This window comes from Salmo trutta, chromosome 5, assembly GCF_901001165.1.
Source record: "Salmo trutta chromosome 5, fSalTru1.1, whole genome shotgun sequence".
Lineage (NCBI taxonomy): Eukaryota > Metazoa > Chordata > Actinopteri > Salmoniformes > Salmonidae > Salmo > Salmo trutta.
Genome location: NC_042961.1, coordinates 39,890,708 through 39,908,400, shown reverse-complemented (window position 1 = coordinate 39,908,400; position 17,693 = coordinate 39,890,708). Strand labels below are relative to the sequence as shown.

General features: G+C 42.7%; 1 protein-coding gene across 3 annotated transcripts; it reads right to left on the bottom strand.

The window, feature by feature from the left end:
• Positions 1-324: 324 nt before the first annotated feature.
• On the bottom strand, positions 325-17,577 carry map4k2 (mitogen-activated protein kinase kinase kinase kinase 2). 3 transcript variants are annotated; one of them, XM_029753568.1, is made up of 32 exons: positions 17,177-17,577; positions 13,737-13,794; positions 13,389-13,479; positions 12,461-12,525; positions 12,303-12,358; positions 10,549-10,596; positions 10,388-10,430; positions 10,131-10,203; positions 9,729-9,860; positions 9,164-9,226; positions 8,870-8,951; positions 8,062-8,172; positions 7,802-7,880; positions 6,659-6,717; positions 6,422-6,474; positions 6,053-6,091; positions 5,602-5,635; positions 5,298-5,454; positions 4,851-5,026; positions 4,270-4,311; positions 3,908-3,992; positions 3,736-3,815; positions 3,592-3,652; positions 3,203-3,326; positions 2,975-3,036; positions 2,771-2,874; positions 2,458-2,641; positions 2,272-2,352; positions 2,088-2,174; positions 1,855-1,925; positions 1,678-1,733; positions 325-1,560 (listed from the first exon to the last, which is right to left on the bottom strand). In XM_029753568.1, the coding sequence occupies exons 1-32, from the start codon at positions 17,270-17,272 to the stop codon at positions 1,473-1,475; spliced, it is 2,640 nt and encodes an 879-aa protein (XP_029609428.1). In that variant the 5' UTR covers positions 17,273-17,577; the 3' UTR covers positions 325-1,472. The 3 variants fall into 3 exon arrangements, with proteins under 3 accessions (XP_029609428.1, XP_029609429.1, XP_029609430.1); XM_029753569.1 differs by having other exon boundaries at positions 2,975-3,033; XM_029753570.1 differs by lacking the exon at positions 4,270-4,311.
• Positions 17,578-17,693: the final 116 nt, after the last annotated feature.

Genomic DNA, 17,693 nt, shown 5'->3' with positions numbered 1-17,693 from the left:
AATTATAAAGTTACGCATCATGTCATGTTTTTACGGAAGCTTACCCATTTCATAATACTGTTGTAAATAATCTTTCGTACAGGAAAGATTCTGATCTCGTTTCATTTTCTTATTACAAGTGGATAAAAATGATTACATTTTTATCAACTAATTGTACAAAGAGCCCTATAATGAAATTTATACTAATACAAATTAGCATGCCAACCTATTTTGACACTGGTCACACACATTCTTGAGGCTTGCTAAACTAGACTAACTTCATAGGTAATGTTGTCTAATGTCTTTAGAAAATCACATGAATCTTTTATCTTTGCATCAGTCGACTCACATTTTTTAAAATCTTTTTATTTTATCATTGGGAATTCAATGTTTTGGCGTAAGTTCAACAAAGTATACATAAAAACTCTCAAATCCATATTCTCACATATTTCTTTCTTAAAAGAAACAATTAAATAGCAACATGCATTCTCCTTCAAGTGTCTTTCAGGGATGACGAGTGTCACATTGGGCCCAGTCCCTCCCATGCACAACCAAACAAAAGCAAACCAGTATCATTAAACACAATGTAGTCTTACTTTGTGGCAAACACACATGTCTGGTTTGAGACTAAACACAACAGAACAATATTGGAATTCATCATACAATTTAACTTCATTAGGGCTGGTTTCCCCAGATGCAGATTAAGCCCAATCCTGTCGTAAAAAGCATGCTCAACGGAGATCTCCATTGAAAACACTTTAACTACTGGAAAAGTCTTAATCTGATCTCAGAAAAGTCTTTCAAAGCACTTTTAAAATGTATTAGCACTCTGATTTTAGGTGACATATTTTCAAGCGTATGAGGTGAAATCTGTTTATGTTGACATCTGGGAGCAGTGCCACCTATGCCATTACAGGTAGTGAACAGAGCATGGTGGTCTAACGGTATATTCCGTTCACCGATGTAGTTGGTTTCCACTTCACAATGTTGTATCAGGAGACAGTGCAGACTTCAGTCATCAGTTAGTGTATTTCCAATGGCATACCAGTAAGAAAACACAATGGGGTTGGAACCAGGTTAAAAGTAGTGTGTGCGCATTCAAGGGGTTAGGGGTCATGACTGGGGGGGGCTCTCTCTAACAAGTCTTTTTCAACAAGTTCTTTCTTGAACACACAACAGCTCAGTTTTCTCCCTGTGGCTAATTGTGTGAGAGTCTCATATGGTCTGTCTGTTCTCGGTATGCAGGTAGAGGGGGTTACATCAGTTTGAGACAAGTCTACACTGAGGGGGCTCGTTCCAGTTTATTAGGTGCCAGGGGGCTCGTTCGAGTTTATTAGGTGCCAGGGAAGAGCCAGTGGCCTGTAGTGCCTCCTTTCTTCACACAATAAAAGCTGCCCATCTCTGGGACACACTCTTCTTCACTTCTTCCTTGAATACAGCTTTCTCTTCTTTCTTCTTTCAGTCCTTCACCTGTCCTTTTTCTCTGTCTTATCTTAGTAGCTGCTTTCATGTCCAGTCAGGATATAGAGGTTGCTCATTGCTGATGGGTCCTCTGTGGGGGTACTCTGAAGGACAATATCCCTATGGAAACGACAAAAGACAGCGTGATTGGTTTTCTCAAAATAACCTTTGACCCCTTATGGGATCACACATAATGTGGTTTTCAAGGTAACAGGCCAGCTAGAGTTTGGAGCATACCTGTTTGTCCCCAAGACCCGGAATACTCTGCTTTCGTCTGTGATCTCCTGCGTGACCTAAGATGAGTGTCAATGTATTTCACTGTTTCAGAGAGATAAAATACTAACAATGCAGATCAAGCATTTTTGGTTTGAATGAACGCACAAGCGCATGGTGGAGAGAAGGCATTATAATCACCTCATTTGTGTGGAGACTCCTCCCTTTAAGACCATGCTTCCAGAAAGCCAGAACACTGTCCTGTAAACAAACTAGCCACACAACAGTAATGTCACAAAGAAATCACCCACACATACAGTACGTAGTGTGTAGCTGTAGCTATAGTACCTCACCCCTGTAGCTATGATTTGGTGATGAATTGAGAACATTCTATGCAGTAAAGAATGATAATTGGGATTGATTGAAGTTTTTACTTAGTGTTTCAATGGGGAAGTCAAAGACCAGTTCAAAAGCCAGCTCCTTGGAAGGAAGCCCTTGCAGGGTGACAATCTTCACAGTCTCTGTAAAAATACCATTAGTATTGGTCATTAAAGGGTAGGTAGTGATAATGATACTCTAGGGAGATAATATATTCCAATCGAGCTACAATAGACTCACTCTCCAGTGCAATGAGAACAGTGTCTCTGTCCAGCTGTGTCGCCTGCACGGCTCCAGGCCCGGCGCCGACAGGCATACTCTCTGCACACGCACACACACAAGACAGAAAGAGAGAAAGAAAATTATACAATTCTTCTACACAATGTTATATGGTTGAAATCCTGACATCTAACATATCTGTGCTACCTGGTGAAGAGTTTGGTGTGCCGTTCAGCTCTACGATATCAAACTTCAGTTGCTGGTTGGTTGGCGGTTTCCCTTTCTCTGCAGTACAGTCTCTCACACCAACACACAACTGTGGAAACTCATCTGTCACTAACACCAGTAGCTCAAAGATAGGGAGCGGATCTGGTAGACGTATGTCTATATGCTGAAAGAAGGAGAGGGAAGAAGAGAGCATAGGAGGATACATTTTTACAAGTCTAACAGACATGGTTCATCTAAATAAATTGTAAGTAATCATTTTAATAGGACAATATTGAGTGATGTCAATACACACCTTGAGCTGCATAAATTTCTGCATGGGGTCATACCACAAGAGTAGAACTAGACCTGACGGTACAGCCCCACACAGGAACGTGCTGTCTGTGTATGGGTTCCTTGCTGCGGCAGAGAGAGAGGGAGGGAGAAAGAGCAATTGAATACATTTTGGGTCAATTTCATAAACTTCCTTGAACATATTGCATTGTCAAATTACACTTACCCACACTGCATCTTCGACAGCTTTTAGTGTCTGGTATCTTCACAGTTACAGCATATTTCCTGCTGATGGACAAACATTAAAAAAAAAAAATTGAAATTAGGAGATGCACATAAATTGAAGGCAAACTTAACCCGATAACATTAATCCACACACACACACACACACACACACACACACACACACACACACACACACACACACACACACACACACACACACACACTCTACCTGGGGTTGATCCTCTCAGTGAGGCGGTTGGTACTGAGGGACAGGTGACTCTGTTTCTGTTGTTTGTGACCTCTCTGTTCAAACAGAGACATCAGACTGTGGGAGTACAGCTGGGAAGATTTCCCTGAAGATGGTGGTGGAGAGGGAAGGAATGGTAAGAAACCAGTGTTCCAATTTAGCAGTGCTTTTTTCGAGCTTGCCCGGTACAATGGAACCAATGGTGTGCAAACCCCACCCACCTGGCAGTCAAAGTATGCTCAAGCAAACACTCAAATACTATTTGAACCCAGATCTGGTTTGGAGTAGTGTAGTTGATGGTGTAGGATCCTACGACCAATTGGATAGGTGTGTGATTGGGGTGAACGAAAAATGGGGATCGATTGTCCTACCTGACACGGACATCAAAACGTTGTTCATGACATACAGCCAGGCACATCTCTGTGGGAGCAACTGTGGGGGAAGAGAGAGGTATTAGTGGTATGGTCAGGAATTCAACATGAATTCACCCTATTCATAAACGTCTGTACCACTACCTTCTCCAGAGTGTCCTCGTGGAGCTCGTTGAGGTTGAGAGTATATACACCCTCCTCTGCCCCCAGGATAAGGTACTGATCTGAAGACGAGATACGATCATGTCTTGGTTCATATTCCAGGTGGTATGTTAGAACCTTATTTTAACCTCTTCAACCCTTTCTGGAACCCTACCTCTGGTTTTAGGGAGGATCCAGGTCACAGCACAGTGGATCTTCAGAGGACAACCATTGAAGACTTTGGAGAAACAGGCACCCATCTATTAAACAAAACAATATACTGTATTGTTTTAATATTGTGTTGACTAATTCCTATATTACTGTAAAATAGGCACGGTTAGAATATTGAAATGTGTCCACTGTCCATCTACACATAAGTAATGTTGCAGTGAGCATTCCGTCAAGCGTTCGTTAGACCGACAGACATTAGCTAGGTCTGTATGTAAGCATGTGTTGTTAGTTATTGGTGCAGCAGTGTCATTGGTCATGTCCCTGTACTGTAGGGCACATGCTGTTAGACTAGACCTCTGCACTTACATGGACTTGAGGGGTAGGAGGGAGTCCATGACAATCAGCTCTCTAGAAGTTAAAAAGGTTACACACAACAACAAAAAAGAGGGGTAAACTGTGTAGTTCAAATGATAATGTTGTTGAAATGAATGGAACAAAACAGCAATGTCATGGGATCTGGCTGTTTGTTGACTCTTCTGAATTCTCTCCTCCCTATATTAATGTTACAAAATGATTGTTTATTAAAGGAGATAAAACTGGATGTTTTGAAACAGGTTATTAGGTTAACAAACCACACACTTTTTGGTTAACAATACACACACTTGCTGGTTAACAAACCACACACTTTTTTGTTAACAAACCACACACTTTTTGGTTAACAAACCACACACTTTTTGTCACTATGTCCCAGGGTTGGATGCATGACACTTTTCAACTATTGCGTTAAAATTTCACTTCATCCCAAGTGTCAGAATTTAGATTGAATTTAACCCCAACCATGCTATACACTGACAGCCTCGACTATCGGCATCAGCACATACAGTATGGATATGAAACTAATGTACTCATATGTAGTGGGTCAACATTTCCCTGTGTTTTAAACTCACAGAGTCCTCTGTCTTTCTCCTCAGTGTGCTCCACTCTGGAGAGAGAGAGGTTTCCCTGCTCGGAGAGGCCACTCCCCCTGTCTTCTTCTCCGCCTGCACGGCGCTCCCCTCAGAAACACTGGGGTCACTGCACCACTGTCTGCTGATGTCCTGGGTAGCGGAACACCTGGCCAAGACTAGAGAACCACACGAGAGGAGGAGAGATGGGAGAACCCATTTTTCATGATGTCAATCTTAGCATGAATGAGAAAAGCTACAATGATTCGGATTAAAACATACAGAAGATATACTGTATAATTGAACATATTACGATTGCATTAGAATATACTGATCACTAGTCAAATATTCACGTCAACATATAATCTCGGGACCCAGAACCAAATCATTTGTCATGAAAGATTGACATTTAACCTGGAAACATGTACTCTGTGTGTGGAGGTTCAGTACCTGACATGGAGTTGTTGGGTGTGGAGTCGGGCCCCAGGGTGGAGCTGGGGCGGAGGGTGAGGTCCTTGTCCTCCAGGGTGGGACAGAAGGAGCCGATGGCAGGCAGGGAGGCTGTGGAAGGGCTGAATAACCCACTCTTCCTCCCACCTTTACCCCCCTACACAACCAAAGACAATAGACAAAACACCATCATATAATGCAGTAGGAAATAGCTGAAAGGTCAAAAGGATTGTCTTCATATATTGCATTACACTATTTCAGAAGGTACTCTTTGTTTTCTTGGGGTTGTGTTATTGGCACTTACGTCAGTAGATGGCACTCTTTTGATGGTTAAGCTCCTGGATGAAATAGTGAATGGTATTATTGTTACTGAAGCACTCCGTGGTAAATCAAAGGTAAATCAGATTTCCTTTCCATGTGGGATACTTGCTGTCACAGTCAATAAACTGACATGGGCGCAATTATGTTGGATCTTAATAGGACAAGATTTGGAGCAGGGCAGGTTCAATGAATTGTAAAAAAAGACAATATTTTTTTATATTTTATTTAAAATATGCATACCCAACAATAATAATCAGTGGTCAAATATTCTATACTTCTTTACCAGATAATGTCAAGTTACCATGAAAAGGTATTCATTTCAATGTAATTAAACAAACGTTCATTGCTTCCTTGATAAGAGTTGCCACAGGGTAGAATAGTGTTGAATAGTGTTTTTACAATGGGTGGGAGGGGGAGGGGGTCTGCTGGCCTACCTCAGCTGCAGAGCTTCCTCCACACATTCTAACAGGCTCCTGAAATAGGAAGACACGGTGTGAATGTCTCTATGGAGCCATTTGTTCTGTGTGCGCATGATGTGACAGAGCACTGCCTGTTCTGTGACAATAGGAGCGTTGCAGCCAGTGTTCTCTCTCTCAAGGAGGAAGCAAACTTTTCCTTTTACTGCAGAGTCTATTAATAATGCATCAGGAGTTTTTTCAATGTTTTCCCCTCTCTAGTGGGGACGTCACATCCATGGACACACAAACACTGATAGTAGATTTGAGATAATGCTCCGAAATACTATGTCTTTGACGTAATGCTACTAGATTTGAGAAAATTGGTGAGGAAGAGGAGCATCTTACGGTGATTCAGTTTCATCTTCTGAGAGGTCCCAATCGTCTTCATACGAGCTTTGCTGAAATATGACAAAAAAAACATCAACCACATACACATTCATTGTATCCCTATTAATAACATCTTAAAATCATGCCATAAAAGAACTCATACATCTCGTAATCCCACTTCCCCAAATAGCCATTCTATGTTGAATTGACTTCTAACCCCCTACATGTCAAACACAGGAAATAAATGTCACTCACCATATCAGGATAAGGCTCTGTGACTTTCCTCAATGGGGGCCCAAACTTCACTTGGTCAACTAAGGCAAGCACAGCTTAGTTAACCATGAGGAAAAGTTACACTTAAATACAACGTATGTACTTATAATTACTAACTGCTGATCCAAAACATGTTTTATGTGATTCATTTTACTATCATTTATTATCACTTGTTATATATTCCAATCGATTGGTCAACTACTTTCTTGCTCAGGGGCACACTCTCACAGGCTGTATCACACTCATATCACAAACCTCAATCATGTGTTACAGTACTACCATCGGCTTCAGGCAACTCACCGTACTGCTCACCCCAGAAAACCTATTGTGATGCCCATTCACAATGACTCACCACATCCCTTTCCACAAACATGCCCGAGAACCTATTGTATTTGCATAAGAGACGAGTCACAACACCCCTCTCCACTCCCACCATCTATTTGTTTTCATGTTGACATGCTTGTCTAAATATACGCTGTTTGTCCCAGGCTGCTGTAGAGCGGCCGCATTGTCCACCATCACCGCGCCCTGTGTATGCTGTAACCTCACTGATAGGAGACATAACAATAGTTCCTCAGTCGCCCCTCCTCGCCTCACACGTGCGACGCCAGGCACGTCAGGGTCATGGCAGAAAGGGGACATGGCATGTGCGTGTGCGGACAGTGCCACCTCTATGCGTCCCTCTGTGTTGGGTGACCGTGTGACTTGGTGACTTCATCTCCCCCTTCAAGTCTCAATGGGCGTCTTGTAACAGGAGTCAGGACCCCAAGAGTCTTGTGTTGTGGGCTACTCTCCTCTACCTCGGCCACCGATCCATACATTAAGCCAGCGAGGGTGATGTTGACCTCAACTCTCCAAGCACGCAGGATACACAAGGATACACACGCGCACACACACACACACCCTCTCTAACTATAGATGAGTGTCCACTTGAATTATCGTGGACGGATGTACAGTCAAAGCCCATGTACAGTGCTCAGGGCAGAAGACCCTCATCGATGTTGATTTTGATGGTTTTGCTAATAGAACTTCAATAACCCTTGTCACAAATTGTAGTGATGATGCCATGTGTGGGCTGATGATGATGCTTCAGTGCCATAACTGTATAGCGATTTGAAGACTCACACTGCTCTTCAGACAGAGTCCTCTCCACAGGCAGGTGTTTCCCTGCAGACTGGATCTTATCAGGAGCAGCTTCTCCATTCTGCAGACAAACACACACACACACACACACACACACACACACACACACACACACACACACACACACACAGATGTGTTACACACTCACATAATAAATCACACTAGGAACAAGCAATGTTCCTGAGAGTTCTGGGTGATGGCCATGCATGTGCGTCTGTCTGTCTATCGTCGCCTATCCTCACCTCCAGGTCGTTATCATCCATGCCGTGTGTGGAGTGGAGGTCTGGGTTGTTGGCCATGTCCAGCAGCTCAATGATCAGGTTACGAGTCAGTAGCTGGGTCACAAACGGATGCTGGGGATACGACAACGGATTTATTTTTTTAAATGTTAAAGCTCTACATCAATAAATAACGTCATCATTAATTTCCTTGATCTCTCACAGCTCCCGAGGTCCTGTTAGGGGTCCCTGTTAGCTATAGACATGAATACAGGATCGCTATGCTTTTAGCACCTCAGTCAGAGGCTCTAGTCCAGACGCTCTGTCTATAATGACGGTGAATATTGATTGCCATTCAGGGGCTTTTCATGAACGTTTCCTCCGCTTGTTTTATATATATATATATATATATATATATATATATATATATATAAGAGAGAGAGAGAGAGAGAGAGAGAGAGAGAGAGAGAGAGAGAGAGAGAGAGAGAGAGAGAGAGAGAGAGAGAGAGAGAGGAGAGAGAGAGAGAGAGAGAGAGAGAGAGAGAGAGAGAGAGAGAGAGAGAGAGAGAGAGAGAGAGAGAGAGAGAGAGAGAGAGAGAGAGAGAGAGAGAGAGAGAGAGAGAGAGAGAGAGAGAGAGAGAGAGAGAGAGAGAGAGAGAGAGAGAGAGAGAGAGAGAGAGAGAGAGAGAGAGAGAGAGAGAGAGAGAGAGAGAGAGAGAGGAGAGAGAGAGAGAGAGAGAGAGAGAGAGAGAGAGAGAGAGAGAGAGAGAGAGAGAGAGAGAGAGAGAGAGATAGGAAAGCAACGTGCTCTCAGTGGTGTACAGAAGTGTACCTGCAGTAAGGTCTCAGACGACGGTCTCTTCCTGGGGTTCTTAATGAGGGACATCTTCACAAAGCTCTGGAACCCCGCAGACCTGCAGAGAGAGGAGGGAGGGAGGGAGGGAGATGAGACAGCAAAAAAAATGCATAACCATATTGAGAAATATGGAGAATGTCAACGCTGCATTCAAAGAACAGTCTCGTGTCAGGAGGATGCTTTCGGAGAAGAGGTATTTCACATACAGTGTGATGCACGGTGAGGTGGCTGAATTGTTTGGGGAATGTGGTGTGCTCATGTTCATCTCACCACTTGGTCTTGTCCTTGAGCCTGGGTGGCTGGAAACTGCTTTTCGACATTAACATCAAGGCTCTGGAACATAGTTTTAATAGTTTGAAACGTTAACACAGTGGAAAGCCTAGCCTTCTTCGTAGATCTGTTTATTGTGTGCCGTAGCCAGCTCCTTTGTCCTTCGCTGACATGTTTTGCCATAACGACAAACACTACAGAGGGGATTTCCAAAAGCACAAACAGATCTGCTACCAGGCTTGAGATTTTTGTTGTTGTTGTCGTCGTCACATACAAAGCTATGATAGCATATTGGATTCAGAGGTATGTGGATAGCCCGCAAAATGCAACACAGCACAAATATATATCCATCATAATTTATTTTCAGTGGAATTATTGTGGATTTAGAGGAGTGAATGAAAAGGGGATGGAAACTATTTATTGTTGATGTGAAGGCTAGAGTCTAGAGGGGACTGGTACGGAGTCTGCCTGTCTGTGTCTCTGTCTGGATCTCTGCCTTGCTTTGCCTGGATCTCTGCCTCTGTCTCAGTTTGTCTGTAACTCTGTCCGTTGTCTCAGAGCTCACCTCATAGGGTGGAGGTCAAACATGGGTGGCTGGAGCTCTGCCAGCTCGATGGCCGTGATGCCCACCGCCCAGATGTCACACAGATGGTTGTACCCGCCCTTTTTCTCCACTGCTGCCACCTCCGGTGCCATCCTGGCATGGGTACATAAACACCAGTCAGGTGAAATGGGATGTTGGGGGTTATGAATTATGATGTGGTTATAATGCATTATAAGACTTGTCATAAGGACATATGACCACCTTATAAAGTGTCTCATAGCCATCCTGAAAGAACATGTCCAAAGAAGGAAACGTATGACTACTGTAAGATGTATCAGTGTCAGCATAAATAAGCATTGAAGTATATCGTTTTCAATGAGAGTCATAACATTGAAGGTCGTGGTTTGAGCCCAGTTATCATACCAGTAGGGGGTTCCTATAAAAGACTTCCTCTTGGCTACAGAAGCACTGATCTCTGCAGCAACTCCAAAATCGGCTGCATGGAAACAGAGACAGAGAAGACAGTCTTGTGGCAGGGGGAGACAGAATACAGAATCCAATATGTCTTATGAGTGGTTTATTTTTACCACGCTAGTTAACCTCAAAGTTATCGCAGACAATGTATATGAGTGTGTGTGAATGATTGATTGATTGATGGTATAGAATAGATGTTCACTGACCCAGTTTGACATCTCCTCGTTCTGTGATAAGGATATTTGCTCCCTATAGACAGATGGACACACACACACACACACAAACACACACACAAAGATATGAGCTCACAAAGATGCAGATCAGAGCCATTCACTGACAACAACATACCGGTATGTCAAAATTATACCTTTATGTCTCTATGCATTTTACTTGTTTCGTGCAGGTGGTACAAGCCCTGTTGAAAAACAAAAACACAGAAACAGTTTGACAAATCTCTCAACCTCATCCTCAGTTCACCACACAAGCCCATAGAGCCAGACACAACTCAACAGTGTGCAACAATCACGAAGTGTTGACACGAATGAGGGAGGTAATGTTATGTTGCTGTGCTGTGTGTGTGGTGTCATGAAACATGCTGCATTGCTTTACTGTGGTTAGAAACACATGATTATACCAGTGGCGTGTATTGAAGGATTTCAAAGGGAAGCCAACCTTCCCTAAAGAATAGACAAAGAAAGCAAAAAATATATATAGATATATATTTTGTCTCTCTCTGTGTTTTATCATTTTTATCCAATTCGCAAGAGGTTGACTGTATCTCACTGGAGAAAACATCAGAGCGAGCGAAACAGCGCCCCTCTGTCTCTGTATCTGTAAGCCATCTATCTGATGCTGTCTGGTCAAAAAGAGTATGACATTGATGTCGCTCGTAGCATTGAATGTAAGGGAAGCCAGCGAGGATTCAGTTCAGCATTGAGCTGAACTCAGAGAGCTCTACTGTGAATGGTCCTGGAGCACCAAAAACAAAGTGTCAAGTTAAATAAAAGTTTAATAAAAAATAAAAAAATCTATTAAAAAGAGGCCAGTTTGGATTTTTCTTCACACTCACAAGCCAAGCGTCATTTACAAAAACAACTTGAATTGTTGCATCTCGTAGTGTCGTTGTCCTCCGGTGGCTAGCTAAAATCACCCCTTTCCTAAATTAATTATGGATTGAGATAGGGATTTGGCCTTGTGGTTGTATTTAATTCTCCGTACTGGCCATTGATTAATACAGAGATTCTGATCCAACCATAAATTCATATTGCGCCTCTGGCCCTGAGAGGATGTAAGTTCAATATGTAGCTAGATGTAGTAGGGTAATGTTAACTAGCTGGTCTGGCGCATTGTTGTCCATGAAAAGAAGTCAGGCTAGCGATCAATTTTAGCCAGGTAGACTAGGACAACAATTTTTTTTTAAAGTGTGTACTGTATGACAGAGTCATAAAAGAAAGGAGGATGACATTGGCGTTTCTGGGTGAGTCAACATGTTTTTTTTGTACTTGCAAGCTCGCGCATACACACAGAGAGAAATCAGAACCATCGACAGCCACATCATATTTAGTTTACGTTGATTGGACTAAATAGTTTTTTGGTATCTTTTAGTTGTAATTATTAGACTAAGCATAGGTGATTTGATGATGTTGAAATGTTGAAGATGAAATGGTGCTGCAATAGTGGAGGCATCTCCTGTTTTCTTTGCGACTTGCGGTAACTCTCTGTGGTTCTAAATGAATTGTTGTTTAGTGTTCCCGAAAATGTCGGAAACATTAACTTGCTTGACCATGCTGCAGGTCATGTAACTGTCTGTTTGTGGACTTCACCGGACAGATGCTCTCTGGTCTTGTGATGAAACCAAGGTGTGGCTGAATTTATTCTGCCACTGTGTCATCTTATTGTCTCGGCCTTTAGATCACAGTCGCAAGGCATATGAATTAACAGGTTAAAGAGCAAACAACGCAATTATCACAACACATAAGTTGTAATATGTATTTTCTTTCCTGGCTTGGCTTCCTCAGTGATTTTATCCACACACTGCTACTGGATTATACTGTGACCATCTGTCCCAGTTAGGAAAGTGACAGAGCTCATAACTTATAGTACATCCCTGGGCTGACTAACCTGGAGGGTTTCTCTGCAGATGTAGGCTATCTGCTTCTCCTTTAAGGGCCCAGTCACTGTGGAAATACAAGTAGAGACCTTAGATTAACGGCCATACAAGAGAGGAAGGAAAATACATGGCTATAAAGTAAGGTCAGTTCAGTTTTAGCAATACATACCGTGGTAAATGTCTTGTAACGACCCCCCTCCACAGTACTCCATACATATCCACAATTTAGTGTTTCTGCAAAAAATGGGAGATACACAGTTTGATTACCAGTCGGGGACGCATTTATTTGACTTTGCAGACAAAAAATAATAATTATAATCGGAATATGGATTTTTTTTAACCAATTACTATGAACTTCGTTGTTGAGGAGAACTGAGTAGGGACTGTTTCGCCATCCAAACAAATCACAATATTATCTGACCTTGAAATGTTACAGAGGTAACATTCAGACGTTCCAAGAAGACTAAGATAAAACGGTGAAAACCTTGAGCAAAATCATTTGAGACTCAGCAACAGTGTGGGTGTATGCACGCACGCACGCACACACACATGCGACATGCATACATGCATACGTTTTTTCCTGTGTGTATGCATGCGCTTGTTAGTGACCGTAGTCTATCAACAACAGAGCTTTTTGTGTGTATAACATTAATTTTGAGAGCCACAATTTCTGTAGTGTGGGAGAGAATGTTGCATTCTAAGTCCTAGTAGTGGGTGTTTGAGGTAAGAGGTTTCCCGAGTGGCGCAGTGAGTGAGTAGCGCAGCGGTCTAAGGCACTGATTCGCAGTGCTAGGAGGCGCCACTACAGACCCTGGTTCGATCCTTGGTTCGATCACGGGCGATATCACAACCGGCCGTGATCTGGAGTCCCATAGGGCGGCGCACAATCGGCCCAGCGTTGTCCGGGTTAGGGGAGGGTTTGGCCGGGGTAGGCCATCATTGTAAAATAAGAATTTGTTCTAAACTGACTTGCCTAGTTAAATCAAAATAAAAACAGTGGAATTCAACACATCCAAGAACACTCACAATCCAAGGAATTCCACGGATGGACGTGGAACTCTGATGAAGTGTAAAATTAGACAAGCCTAAACATGTACCTGTGATAGCTGCCGAAATAGGCCACGATGTTCTTGTGTTTACATTCCTTCATCATAGTGATCTCCTGCTGGATGGATGTGATGTCATCACCTGAACAGGGAGCATGCAGGTCACATGACCAAACTAAGACACAGATATAGGCCATTTCCTGACATCTCAATACTAGTACTAGAACTACTAGCTACTTCTACTACTAGCCTACTGCTGCTAGTAGTTAACTGTGTCACATACACACAATAGATTGTCTCCAAAGACTTAAGAATGTACTACACAAAGCATACAGGAAGGCAAAACATGCAAGAAATAGCCCATAATACAGGTCTGACAAGACTAGGCTGGTCACTTACCAGGATCCAGTTTGACTATTTTGATGGCGGCCATTGCCGAACTCTTGATGTTGCGAGCCTGAAAGAAAGGGTGAACTTAGCTGTGAGTGATTAATACTGTGAACTTTATACAGGGAATACAGACTACAGAATGACATGTCCATGGATTAGTCAGCAGTACATAGGCCTACAGCACTAGACACCTACATTGGGGAGAGTGGAACAACACCAACAGTAATCAGTTTCCTCGAAGCAATTGCATCCAATTGCTGACGTCTCATTGCAATTGTTCTATTTACAACAGCCAATTAGCTGTTTACAACCATTTCATTTTTCTTTTTCTCACAATTTCTAACTCTAAATACAATTTCTTAGTATTGGCAATGGAAAACAGAACAGCTAATGCAATTAAATCACAAAATATTTAGATCTATATAGCTATGATAGTCCTATTTGTGAAATTCAAATGAAAAGCCATTTTTTGGGGGCCAAAATGCAATTTTCTCTGTAACTCATTCCTAAATGCATTTTCATCTCAGTTTGGAGATCTGCCACATTCCTCCCATCACTATAGGAAGCCCTGGGCATCCATTCAAAACCCAAACCCCCTAGTCAGCCATCTTGATGATAAAAGACCCATTATTAGACCCTGGTCTGGCCGGGCTGGTCGCATTCTGTCTCTGACCTTCAGCTTCACCTTGTAGAAATGCAACAGCAGGAGACAGAGACAGGGGCTGCTGGGGACACTATAGTAGTGAGAGGTATTTACTACACAGTCCCAGGTTGTATCTGAAATGACACCCTATTCCCACTATAGTGCACTACTTGTGACCAGGGACCGCATCAAAAGTGGTGCACTGTATAGGGAATAGTGTGTCACTTCAGATGCAGACCCAGAGCCTTAAGGGGTCCCGTGTGGCTCAGTTGGTAGAGCATGGTGTTTGCAATGCCAGGGTTGTGGGTTCGATTCACACGGGGGACCAGTACGGAAGAAAAGAAAAATGTATGAAATGTATGCATTCACTACTGTAAGTCGCTCTGGATAAGAGCGTCTGCTAAATGACTACATTTTTTTAAGTGACATGGTCTATGTCAGGGCGTAAGAGAGAACAGGGGGAAAAGTCCCTGGCTTTGAATCCAGAGGATGTTGTTTACAATGTCCATCAGGACGTTCGTCCGTCATTTCCTCTCGTTTTATCCTTTAAAAACATGGATTGCTCCCATTCTTTCTGACAGGTCAAACGGTGAAGTGACGTCAGGTTGTAAGGTCCTTTACTCTATGCTCAACAAACATAGAATCAGCCAATGGTCTATCAGATTGCCTATAGACAAAACCTGAAGCTTGGCTACACGGACTTCCTGTTTTTTTCCTGTTATAACAGAGCACTTCCTGTGACTAAAGTGACAGTAATGTCTCTTTAAGGTTCGCCACGGGGCAGCATGAAAAAACAGTGTGTTGTGGGATAGAGTTTACAGACAATGGTAATGAAAATAAAACTTCATCACTATGATCAAAGTTTCAAAAGTAGTTATTTCTCAGGGCTTGATGATTGAAATTCCACACAATAAAAACACAGACGGCTTTTCCCTGCTTTTCCATACAATCATTCGGAAGTATGTCGCACTAAACTGGCCTCAAGACATTATTGATATTCAGTGAGAGACAGATCCCACAACAGCATAAATGGAAATGTGTGTGTGTGATGTAACTTGCAATAACAAATGACTAGCAGCCCACAGTGTGACAGTGATGACTGGGCTCTGCAGTGCTGCTGCTGGTTTGTGAAACATATTTCTGTTCTGTGGGTTTCCCCTACCAACGAACCTCAGGCAATCTCAGTCAGGTCACAAGTTTATAACCATAAATGTATGTACGTATGACTCCTCAACCTGTCTTTGGCATAGTTTCACTAGACTACAAGACAAAAATAACTATTCACTCGTAAAAGCAACCTCCCTCTGTGGTCTTTGAGATGAATATCAGGGCTACTTCTGAGGCATGAAATCTACGCTTTCTTGTCTGACATAGGCTTCATTCTTTATTTCCGTAGCTGCAACAGGTCACACACTTGAGAGCAGAACCCTCAGCTGAGTAGCTGAAGAGCTTCCTGGATCTTGTGAACAATGGTCATCTAATGAATGTCCACAGAGTCAGAGAGCCCACTAGGTCACATGGCCAGTGGTTTGACCCCTGACCTCCACGGAGCTCCAGTGCGGCTGGAGAAACAGAACAGTGGAGGAGAGGAAGAGAACAGCGAGGTAGTGGGAGGTGATAATAGGCCATTGTCTATGGGACAGTAACAGTTTCTCCATTCACAGCAGGCAGGCAGGCATAGCCCGGGCAGTGACATGGCGCTAAGGCATGGCAGGCGTGGTACAACATTACATAACGTCAAGACTGAGTGAAACAGAGGACATGCCTAGGGGACATTTGGAATTATTCATATTCATAAAGCATTAGTCCAAAAGTTAACAATTGTGCTTGCAGTAAATGTTGTCTGTTGTACTTGTTTACTTTTGTAGTCTGTTGGATACCAAATGTTTCAGGTAGGGGAGGAGAGGCACACCGCAATTTGAGTCTGTTGCTCTTGCAGGATGCATGTATTTTACATTCAGGGTGGGATCACAGGATGTTTTTTTATCCTGCAGCTCACATCACGAAGTCAAAATAGACGAGACTGACTGAAAAATACCTTATCGATAGTCAAGATACATAAATGCTGATAAATGTCACGGTGCCCTTCAGACTAGATTTCTTGTAACATCCCCCGGTCTTAAAAAGGTGATCTATGAAGTAAGTTATTCTACCTTCATAAAAAAAACAGCACAAAATGAGAGTATATTACAGAGAGCTTTATAGCATTGCTGAGACAGCTAATAAAAAGTTATAATGAAATGCCTTGATAAATGTTCCTGTAGTGGCCTGGGTCCTAATGGATGTTGAACTAATGGAATAGCCCGGATGCTATCCCAGCCTGATTATGAATACTGAACAGCAAAAAATTAACGACCAGCCAGTAGTTTATGGGCATTAACCATAGGCACTAAAGGCATCATTAGGATTAGGGGCTCATTGACTATCCCCGCATTATTCTCACATAGCAGTCGCACTTGCAGGGGTGTCATACCCAACCTTTTACCAGTTATTGGTTACCTGCATACACATGATTTGTTGAGTGGTCATATATAAAGTTTAACATAGAAGATTATGTTAAGAACGTTAAAGTATGGTGGCTGTGCTTCTATCCACTTTTGAATGTTAAGAGCCTGTCAACATAAAATTCAATAAAATGTCCCATTGTGGAATACAGGAAGAAAAAAAAACGTGTTTATTAACAGCTAGGCGACGTTGGATTACTAATTTGACATGTCAACGGTTTAGCCTAACCCCATAGGTAGTCAATCAAAAACCCATGCATACGCATACGTGCGAACTGATATTTTCCCCACTCACGACTCACCTTGAACACATCTCCGTAAGTGCCACTCCCAATACGATGAATTAACTCGTAATCATTCAACGGGTCCAAAAACGAGACTCCAATAGTAGTATCCATGCCTGCAGACAGAACTGCGTCTGGTCACTCACGCACGTTTATATCCACTCATGACAACACATACAGCGAATCAACAACTGGACGCGAGGTATAGTTGCAGTAAACCCAGGGGTGCAGTCTCGATGAAATACTACTACACCGCGACTCTGACCAAGCAAATATAACTGATAACCTGACAGTATCTGTATTGATTACGTGGCCAGACACCACAGATATCCTTCTTCCGAGTCATTCATGTTACCCTAGGCGAGCCCGCCAGATCATGCAGTCAAGTGATCTCAATTCTCAAGTCTTCGACTATAGGCGCATGACGGAATTTTCCTGGTCATTAAAGCAGACGAGCAGAGGATGCACACTGTACATCTATGAATAGCCCATTATGACACGTGCAACAGTATTCTCATTATATTCAAAACAGAAA